Below are 10,333 nucleotides of genomic sequence, written 5' to 3'. Positions count from 1 at the left end.
GGAAATGTTCTCCCTGGGGCGCTGCTGTAGCCGGCGAAGTTAGTGTCAGCTGGACGGCTCAGGGTGTCGATCGCACGTACGGGATTTGCTCTCAGGCACGAATCACAATAATAACAATAAGAAGAATCATTTACCAGCATGGCTCAAGCGAAAATACAGGCGAAAATGAACGAAGCTCCCTGTAGCAAGTTCAGCCGGACACTGTCCATGGCAGATCGCTCCGGACGACTCCTGGAAAATTTGGATCTGCTGGAAACGAGGTACAGTCAAGTAACAGGCCTGAACCATGTGCGTTATGTACAGTGCACTTGAGGAGATGTTTGAAGATTTGTCTTGTTTACATTGTGTGGCTGCTTACAGCTTTTATAGTAAGTTTAGTGACAGTAATAAGTGGGTATAGGAGAGGAAAAAATATATATATCTAAATATGTATAGAGACATAAGTACATAATAGAAAAATCTGTTTTTATTTTGTATCCTAACGTGTATTGATTGTGAAGCTCACGTTCATCGACCTGTTATTGTAAAAGCCGTTATTTTTTCACAATGGAGGGATGTGGTTTTGAATGGGCGGTGGAGGTTGTGACCTGCCTCTGTCTCTCTATCAGGGTGGAGGCTTTACGCGAAGCAGCATCGGCCATGGAGCAGGAAAGGGAGTGCATCCTGGAAATGATTCAGTCCATACAGAACAGTCAAGAAATGCGAAACATCTGTGCTGGTGAGGCTTCTGACTCCCACTCTGCTTTACTGTGTTTTTGACACTGACCATAATAGAGTCTGATCACACCTTGTTTGTCTGTTTTTCAGTGGTGTGTGTGTGTGTGTGTGTGTGTGTGTGTGTGTGTGTGTGTGTGTGTGTGTGTGTGTGTGTGTTTTAAATCCACGCATAGTTGAAGCTGCAGTAACATTGTGATCCAGTGAGGTTATGCTTTGAATGCTGCTTTATAGTTGGGTGGTGGTGTTCAAGAACCACAAGGGATTGAAAGAGGAGTAAGTCAACATGGGAGTTTTTGCACCCCACCCTAAAGAAGACGGAAATTTGCATCAGAGATTCATAGCTTGTTTTCCTTCTTTTTATATATTGTAGGATGCACAAAGGGTAGTTACAGTTAAATGATCATAAACAATGTATCACAATTACAATTTCCTGATTTCCCAACTTAAGTATGTCCACCTTACATCAATACAGCTCCAGTCTAACGACACAACACTGTACATACAGGGTCTGGAAGTTACACGAACACTGTCCAATCCACCTATCCTGCCATTAATAAATAAAAACCACTGTGAATATTATAGGGAATTATGTATCAATTTTGTTGAGTTTGTTTGGTTTACACACACATATAAGCATCTAATACAGTATAATGCTAAAATCTTGTTTTGTCAGCTGCATGAGTTGAATCAACACTTCTCTGACAGTCTTGAAAATGAAGTTCATAAGCTCCACAAGTATAGTGAAGTTAACTGCAGGGCCATCCTGTTGGATTGTATTGCATTAAATTAGGACTGTTCATCTGAGTTGTATGTCATTGGCTTGTGGGAGGAAACTGGAGCAGGAACATTGAAACTCCACTCACGAGGTTGAGGACAAGAACCTCGTTGTGTGGCAACACTTACAGTAGATTGCATATATGTTCTTATTATTGTGTCCACTACTGTACCAGTGTATTTTATTTATTTGAAGACACACTGATTTATCTCTTTATGTTTTCTAGGGGAGAGAGAAGAGTTAGATTTAACTGCAAACCGTCTCATGGGCCGGACGCTGTGTGTGGAGATCTGTGTTGGCACAATCAGAAACTCCCAGCAGGAGGAGGCACTGCGCAAGGCCACATCTATAATAGATGAAATGGTGAAAAAGTTACTGAGTGACATGGATGGCGGGCGGCAGCGGCTGCTGGCCCTGCATGCGGCCTGTGTGTCTGAGGCGCCGCCCGTCCCCATCGACCAAAAGTTTCAGGCCGTCGTGATCAGCTGTGCTCTGGAGGACCAGAAGAAGATCAAGCGGAGGCTGGAAATGTTGTTGAGGAACGTTGAAAATGCTGAGAAGAATATTAAGATTATGGATCACCAAAAACTAGAGGAGCCACAAGCCAACGGCAGTCAATAAGTCAATAAGTCACCAAAACACAACACGTGTCTTAAAAGCTACTAACCTCACGAGAACTGTTGTAATCCTACTAACTTTTAGAGAGACTCAACATGTAGCAGAAAGACTAGTTACTATGGGCAATGAGTAAAGCACAACTCACGAGTGAGCAGACACTAGTATTCTCCTTTAAGGAATATTACAGTGATTTCTATGCATAATCAAGTTTTACTTTTAAACGATCATCATTTACACTGACCTACTTAATATGAATCATTTATTGTGTAAACCCACCAAACGTGTGTTCACGTGTGCACTGAAGACAGAAAAAGATACAGTAGCAGTGGTTCATTGGAGGTCTGTTCTGTTAATAAACTTATAATGAAGTGACCATAATTGTCTACATAGCAGTTAACAGGTATTTTATGACTTGGTTACTGTTACTCTGATCAGGAACATCTGGACTGATCCAAATTAAAGTGAAGTAATTGATGAATGAAGGTCAGAAAACTGCTAAGTGAGCCCAGTGTGAAAGTGTCTTTTTCTGTTTCACTCTCACCTTTTAAATCAGGCACTTGTTAAAGGATTTCGGGTGTGCATACACTACCTCTTTGTGTGACGGCAACACAAATCACATTAAGCTGTGGACTTAGTTCATATTTGCATAAAACCGTTTTTAAAGTTTAATTGTGTGTCAAAAAAGCAAATTCAAAAAAAGGCTTTGTCTAATAAGTGAATATGTTGAAGGTGGACTTTTGCTGTAATAGATGGGAATAAAAGTTATCAGTTGGTTTTTAGGGAACCTATTCTACATTGGTTCTAACACCCTAAATGAACACTTGTTTATTGTCTTCCTTCAGCTGAACCATCTGGTAACATACACATGTTAATCTATAGACTGTATCCTGTTGGTATCAGAGATATTTTTTAAAATGGAGACCAAAACATTTATTTAGGATGGGTATGAAGCTATAAACAAAACAACATCAACAAGCAATGGTGAAATGGTGCTATAGTCACGCAAGTCAGCTATAAACATCTTAGTAAGCTTAACTATTCTTCCTCTATGGATGGAGTTCGAGCAAACTCCCATATGGTCGGAGGAAAGCTAGTGGTTACAACGTTGACTTACAAACATTTTTATTTTCTGTCAAACTACTGTTTCTAAGGTTAAGACTAACTAAAGTTCCACACCCAGCATGGTTACTAATACACCATCTATTAGCAACAAAGTTTACAGTTTAGTTATTTTCTTGCTAACTCTGACCAAATGCAACTAAACAAAATGTTTTAATGTCAACAGGAGAGTAAGGTCATTTGAAATGACACACTGGATGCCCGAGAAAAAAGTAGTTTTATTTAAGTCAGATTACCGTCAACTTTCCCCCCAAACTGAAGGTGCACAGTTGTGTGGCACGCTTCAAGTTGTGATACATTTGTAACTGTTAAAACAAAAAAATCCAACAGTTGAGTGTTGTTTTTGTCAGACTCTAAGCATACATATATTGGTTTGTCTATCTAAATGTGTGAAACTGGTTTGTGAAGTTGTGTGTGAAAAGCAGCAAGACACAAAGATTATAACAACACCTGAGTGACAGCACATAAGTATGGTTAGTTTTAACTTATGGTTCTTTAAGATTATATGCCATCTTAATGATAAAGTGCGCTAAATCCATTCAGTCAGAAAGCAAAAAAGCCAAACGTAAACACAATGTTACAAGAGAAAGTTTGAGAAAGAAATATTTACAGATTCACTGTGCAGGCAGTCTTAAACAAACAGCAAGAGTAGGATTAAAATGCTTACTGGTGGTCAGTAGGGGAGAATGTAAACATGGACAAGGCATTGTGGCATTGTGACCATGGTTGAACATTCACTGATGTGGGAAAAGGCTTACATGCATTAGTTGCCACGCTTTTTTCTTTTTTTCAAAACAGAATTGTTCACATACAAACAAATGAGGGAGCTTGAAATGTGACACAATTTAGTGCCAATGGTAAAAATATTGAACACATTTTAACCGACTGTTGGGATTTTCACAACAAACTATGAAGTGAAAAAAATGAATAAATTCAGTCCCATCTGAACTTGTCTGTAGAAGCTTCTACCACAGATCTGAGATCAGTTACAAAACTTTTAAAAAGACAAAAACATGCATGCACATGTAATCCCAGATGTCCTATGTAGTATAATTCCATGTAAAATACTTAGAATCGTAACTATTAATAAAGAAATGTTAATAATTTCAGACAGGATATTTAATATACGACTTATCGACACTACCACATATTTCTTTGTGCTTGGTAAACCGGTGTCTTTCAGATAATGAGTTTTGGAAAGAACAATTATAAAAAGGCTTGATTGATGCAGACAAGGCAATAACATACAGTTCACAGCTAGCTGCACTGAGGAGTGAGCATTAGTCTGGGAGATCTTTTTTGGAGTACCCTCGTGTAGTGCGAAGAAACTGGATTTGCTTGCATATTCAGGCAAACACAAGCAGTCAGAAGAAAAATATCCAATCCTGATGGTCAGCTTTTTGTAAAACCTTCAGAGAACAAGGCTTTGCATTGTCCTCAAGACTCCACACCACAGGGGCAGATACAACTGAGCTATTCCCACTCCTCCCAGGAGCAGAATGATATCAATAAAATAGTAATAACTGATACGATACAACAGAAGGCATACCAAAACTATAAGTCTTGTACCATTTTTAGTGTTTGAAATGTTATAAATGTAGTGAAAACTGAAAACAAAAAGGTACTGAAATGTATTTACTCTGAGGTTGTGGTGAGTTACTCAAAGCTGTACCACAGTTAAAGAAAATCTCAGTTAAATATGAAATGTGTAAATTGTAAAAGTGAAATCAAAACATGGTACCATAACTGATTGTGATTTGATGTACTTTGATTCAAAGAGCAGAGTATTTAGGTATTAAGGAGGACTATTGTTGACAATAGCTATTGATATTTGGTTATACATAGGAGCACATTCTATTAATTTCATGTTACATCCAAATCACTGCAGTACTAATATTTAACTACAGCTCAGAAAAATGGAAATTTGGCACTATGTCAACACTTAAGTGAAAATATCACTCAACACTGTTGTGATTCGTACAAAAATACTTCTGCACAGAGAATTAACTCTGGATTTGATAGTGTTTTGTCCATGAAACAATAGATAGAAACGATAGTCTATCACTAAACTTAAATTTTCTATCTAGAGTAGGCTGCAACTTCCAAAAGGATTTTTATTCTTCTTGGTCCTTTGTTTGTTAGGTCGCAAAGTGATGACCTCTCTGCCGTTGCTGGAGCTCTGGTTGCAGACATTACTACTTGTGGTATTAAAAACACCTTTGGAAAAACACAATATACGAGTTATCTCACCATACTTAAGAAAAAACACTTAATGTAGCATGAAAGGTTATTTCTTACCTATTTTATTGCTCGTTGTGTGGACCACCTCTGTCTCCTCTGCTGTTTGCTGTTTGAGTCGCTGAAGATACTTCTCAGCTAAGTACTTAAAAACTATAAAGACAGAACCAGCAAAAATGTTACGAAAGTAACATTAAGAATGAGACTGTTTCACTTGCATAAGGCTATTTGTCCACATTTTCAGTTACCCACCCTCGTTGACATTAAGGTCCTCTTTTACCGAAGCTCGATAAAATCTCAGTTTAAGTCTTTTAGCCAAGGCTTCTGCTTCCTCGCTGCAATGCAAGTGAAGAGAATACATTTCTTGAATTCATGGTAAGGTATACTGCCTGAATTACATTTCACAGTCATTACCATTTGTCCCTAACATTCAACTGCTTTACTGTTCCACTGTGATTTTTACAAAGAAAAGAAAAAAAAGAAAAAAGAAACTTACTTTTTTATAACAGTCTCTTCCAGGAGGTCGATTTTGTTCTGCACTAGAACTGTGGGAATATCTCCAACCTCAGCCTCCACCTTCTCCCTCCAGCTGTCAATAGCCTGATACGACTCCCTGTCTGTGGTAGAGAAGACTAGCACACATGCTTGCGCGCCTGGAATGCAAGACAACACACCATGACAACAATTCACATTTTACAAGCTGCTGAATCTAAAAAAAAAAAAAAAAAAACTTAATCTATTCTGCTATAAGTATGAGACATAATTCACCCTCCTTGAGGATGTTAAAACACTGTGAACTTCAAAACAGCCTCTTTGGAGAGGCATGTTTACAGTGGTATTGTGTGCCAGAATATGTGCTCTGGTTAAATGCTCCGCTGCCTGTAAACCATAATCATCTTTGAAAAATAAAACAAAAAAAACCCAAAACCCAAAACCCCGGTGGTCAGTGAGGTCAGTGACCCAAAGCAACAGTGATACGTTTGTTGCAGTGTGGGGGTGGGGTGGGGGTGGGGTCTTACCACGATAATACGCCTTGGTGATGGCGTCAAACTCCTCCTGCCCAGCAGTGTCCCACAGCATTAGTCTGACCTCTTCATCATTTACACTAAAACAATGAACAGGTAATGAGGCTATATAAAGTATGTAATAACTCCTAGTTAGCATAACAATATCCTACCCAGCACAACACAGTCATTTTTTCTCTATAGGTTTGCCAAACCTGCTCTTGTTAGAACATTTTTTACATTTTATCTCACTGTTTCCTAATTAAATCAAAATAAAATGATGCATCTTATTGGATCTTCATTATTGGAATGTAGACAAAAAAAATCTTTATTAATAAAGTTGCAGTTGTTGTCTCTCAACTTTACAATAACCTTAAAAAGTACAATATATGTCTAAACTGTGGTACATCAGAGCAGAGTAGTAACTACCTGATAGAGAAAAGAGAATTTCTGTGAAACAAGCTGCTTACAGTATCTGCCTTTCCAGGAAGTCCACTCCAATGGTCTTTTTGTAGTCCTTAGTGAAGATGCCCTTGCAGTAGCGTTGGATCATACTGGACTTTCCGACAGCTCCGTTGCCAACTACGACCACTTTGATGGCCACTTCCATGTCCTCCTCCAACATGGTGGCGACGTCTGGCTGCTTTTCTCAGTTCCACTCTGCCCAGGTAGATTCAGTGATGTGACACGGACACATATACCACCTGAAAGCATAAATTAAACAAAACATTGACGTGTGGCACATGTTTAAATACTGTAAGTGAAACATCAACACGAGTGCAGCTAAAATACTGTATTGTCATTTAACACATCCTGATCTAGTTCACATTTGAAGCCATCACGTCAGTGACTCAAAGACCTCTCTTTCATCAACATGAATGTCCACTTGTTATTAGCACTTTTCCCACCAAAATACAGCTCTGATTAAATTGGTTTGATAAAAGTAGTGGGTGTAAGTAGTCAACTTTTTTAAACTTATTTCTTATCCAATGCAAACAGTACCTTTATATTACAGGTTACTAAGGCTGCAGCAAATGTTTATTTTTTGTTATTGATTAATCTTCAACTAATCTTTTTTGTACAGTATACAGTGGGGTCCAAAAGTCTGAGGCCATTTTTGGGCCCCACTGTGTGTCAAAAATATCAACAAAATTAAAAATTACAAGAGTATGAAGCTATTGCCTCTTCTGCTTAGCCAACAGTTAAAACTTTATAAGTATCCAATTAATATTTTTATAGATCATCCAATTTGAAATCTTATAAATCTTAGCACTACAGGTTATCATAAGAATTTAATTAAGGACAAGGTACACTCTAATAAATGACTTTATATACACAATAACTGGAATTGCCCTTTTAACTATTATGTGTGTGCTCAAATTGAACAAATGATTGTAAATTTTACAGGGAACTTGTTTGGAGTGGCTATGCGATGTGTTTATTCTTCCATTAGGACTGAGAGCAGCAGACTTCGCATAGCAACGGGGTCTTCCACAGTTATATGTGTGTAGCTGCTGAGTGCAATGATAAACAACATCTTGTGGGAAAGCTGTTCCCAATGGACACTGACAACCTACTGTGTGACTGTGATGTCCAACAGCCTGTCTGTCACAATATGTACTGTAGTAGAGGATATTATTCATGAACCATAATTGAGCCGCATTATGCAGCAGTTGTTATTATATATGTATATATTGTTATCGTGATAACACTTAATCAAAACATGGCTTAAAATAAAACAGCCTGCTCTTTATTTGTATGCTCTTTTCAGGTTAAGTTAATACAATACACTTGATCTAACTCAGAACCTGTTCTTCTTTTAACTTGCCATCTCACAAGCAAAGTTAAACATTTGCAGTTCTTTCATATCTCAGTCTAATCATTCCTAGATGTGCAGTTTAAATTACGGTTAGGGTTAGGTCACAAAAAGTGATTCAAAGTGGATAATAATTGGAGAACAGTCGACTACTAGTCTTAAACAGTCTGCTCAGACACAATAAAAAAAAAATGTAATATCATGCTATTAACATTGATAATAATGTTGGGCAATTATTTGATGTGTATCACTGTAATCACAAAGCGTGGTATAATCCATCAATACAAAGTAATAAAGCAAAAAACGATCACAATGATTTCTGAGATATCTGAAAATACCAGATGAAAAGTTTGACTGCACATTAACATCAACTGCAGTATGATCACCACAAATTACAATTAAACAGATAATTTTCCATACCTGCACAGATAACTATGCTAACTATATTGAGGGTCCTCTGGTTATCGTATTTGTCACCTACAATGAGATCATCACCCCATTCATACAACATATTTATATAATACATAAACAAACTAAAATATAGCCCTGCCGTTGACATGAGAAGTTACCAGGGTTGGGTGTCCTGTGCATTACAATGCACATATACAACAACTCTGTTAAATATGTAAAAGATAATACACCTCCCCTCCAAGTCCAGTGAGTCATCTTCACAGACACACCGTTAATTTAGCCAGGCGTCAAGGCGGGGCACAGTTAAAGCCAATATTTTAGGGCACAGGGAGAATACAATTATTGAGGTGTAACAACTACTTTCTGTCGAAATTTACTGCTACTGTAGGCAATGTAGTATTTCCAAAGTCTGTGGGTGGAATTAAGTTGACAAGTAAACTTTTCAATGTTTTTTATTTGCCCAAATCAGACTCCCTCGCCCTCAAGATATGACCTGTTGAATAGCGGCTTTAAGTACCGAACAGCTGCTGGTGTAGTCCCTTAAAGCTGATTGAAGGAAACGGTTCTGGACAGTGAGAATTAAAAACTAGCAAACCCACAGAGCAAGCAATTTCTTACCTGTAAAATCACGTTACGTCTCATCTGATGTCCGCCAACATTAGATGAGGTAACCAGCCAGATAACCGACAATCACATATCTACAGTCTCCCCCTGCTCTACCCTGAGGCAAGAGGAGGCGATAGTGACTCTGGTGCTAAGGTTACCTAGCTAAGGTTAGCCACTTTTCCCAGAGAAAAGAAGCTTCTGCTCCGCCCGTTAATGATATCTAGCTAATGTCTGCACAGAGCCAATGTGTGTTTTCCGCTTCAAAAAGGCTGATAAAGTTTAATTAACGTCGACAGCTGAGTAAAATCTGTGACATTTACGGGATGAAGATTACCATCTATCGGCATTACTGTCTATCGGCGAGCCAATGTTCCAGCTAACTACGTTGCGCATGAGAGTAGCTAACCTGGCAACTGGCTAGCTCGCTAATGTTTGTTGCTAAGCAGCAGAGCCAAAGAGTGCACAACGCAAGATAGTTAACATGAAACACACGTCTCGACGTAGGAGTCTTGGGAACATTTGTAGTTCTAAAGGCACGACTGTAAATGTTGAGGTACTTGTCATGTCGGTAAATCTATAATGACTCCTTCCCGACAATGATATGATATGTTCTTCACAACTATCATGTGTGTGTGTTTTATTTCTGTGGCTGACTCAATGCGAATGCCATTATTCTTCTTGGTGTAGAAAGTATTCAGATCATTTTCTTAAATTAAACTACCAACACAACAATGAATAAATTGAATCATAATTATTCATAATTGAATAAATAAATCAATACATTTTAGTACTGTCTCTGTGTGACATGGACAGTAGCCTAGTTGACCATCGACTATATTATTTACAGTCTATGGTTATGGACATTGGTGGTCATTAGTATCTATAGAGTTCGTTGTATTAAGTTCAGTCACAGAACAACGAAGACGATGGTTGAGTATTTTCTATTGACTTTGATTATTAATGGCAGAAAGCGTCTCGATAAATAAAGACGGGGGGCTAAGATTTGGTACGTATTATTATCATATTCTA

The 10,333-nt window shown here is 38.1% G+C and overlaps 2 protein-coding genes across 2 annotated transcripts; one reads left to right on the top strand and one right to left on the bottom strand.

Moving 5' to 3' along the window:
• On the top strand, window positions 1-2,928 carry bag2 (BCL2 associated athanogene 2). Its single transcript, XM_023408486.2, has 3 exons — window positions 1-260; window positions 609-718; window positions 1,719-2,928. The coding sequence occupies exons 1-3, from the start codon at window positions 139-141 to the stop codon at window positions 2,111-2,113; spliced, it is 627 nt and encodes a 208-aa protein (XP_023264254.1). The 5' UTR covers window positions 1-138; the 3' UTR covers window positions 2,114-2,928.
• Window positions 2,929-3,427: 499 nt separating this feature from the next.
• On the bottom strand, window positions 3,428-9,737 carry rab23 (RAB23, member RAS oncogene family). Its single transcript, XM_023408485.2, has 7 exons — window positions 9,317-9,737; window positions 6,942-7,175; window positions 6,487-6,572; window positions 5,964-6,120; window positions 5,720-5,802; window positions 5,528-5,620; window positions 3,428-5,446 (listed from the first exon to the last, which is right to left on the bottom strand). Exons 2-7 carry the CDS (start codon window positions 7,094-7,096, stop codon window positions 5,313-5,315), a joined length of 708 nt encoding a protein of 235 aa, XP_023264253.1. The 5' UTR covers window positions 7,097-7,175; window positions 9,317-9,737; the 3' UTR covers window positions 3,428-5,312.
• Between the last annotated feature and the right edge of the window lie 596 nt (window positions 9,738-10,333).

The sequence above is a fragment of the Seriola lalandi genome, unplaced genomic scaffold, assembly GCF_002814215.2.
Source record: "Seriola lalandi dorsalis isolate HSWRI2012SDOR001 ecotype SW California unplaced genomic scaffold, Sedor1 jcf7180002054364, whole genome shotgun sequence".
In the NCBI taxonomy this organism is placed as follows: Eukaryota; Metazoa; Chordata; class Actinopteri; order Carangiformes; family Carangidae; genus Seriola; species Seriola lalandi.
Note: the sequence above shows the minus strand (reverse complement) of the source record. Positions and strands in the feature narration are given on the sequence as shown.

Bases quoted from the DNA above. Each gene is read 5' to 3' on its own strand.
- bag2 (XM_023408486.2), top strand. From the start codon at position 139: ATGGCTCAAGCGAAAATACAGGCGAAAATGAACGAAGCTCCCTGTAGC. The intron at 261-608 runs GTACAGTCAAGT...TCTCTCTATCAG, and splicing joins TTGGATCTGCTGGAAACGAG to GGTGGAGGCTTTACGCGAAG. The intron at 719-1,718 runs GTGAGGCTTCTG...TATGTTTTCTAG, and splicing joins AATGCGAAACATCTGTGCTG to GGGAGAGAGAAGAGTTAGAT.
- rab23 (XM_023408485.2), bottom strand. From the start codon at position 7,096: ATGTTGGAGGAGGACATGGAAGTGGCCATCAAAGTGGTCGTAGTTGGC. The intron at 6,121-6,486 runs GTAAGACCCCAC...CTTGCATTCCAG, and splicing joins CACCAAGGCGTATTATCGTG to GCGCGCAAGCATGTGTGCTA. The intron at 5,621-5,719 runs GTGGGTAACTGA...CTGTCTTTATAG, and splicing joins GGACCTTAATGTCAACGAGG to TTTTTAAGTACTTAGCTGAG.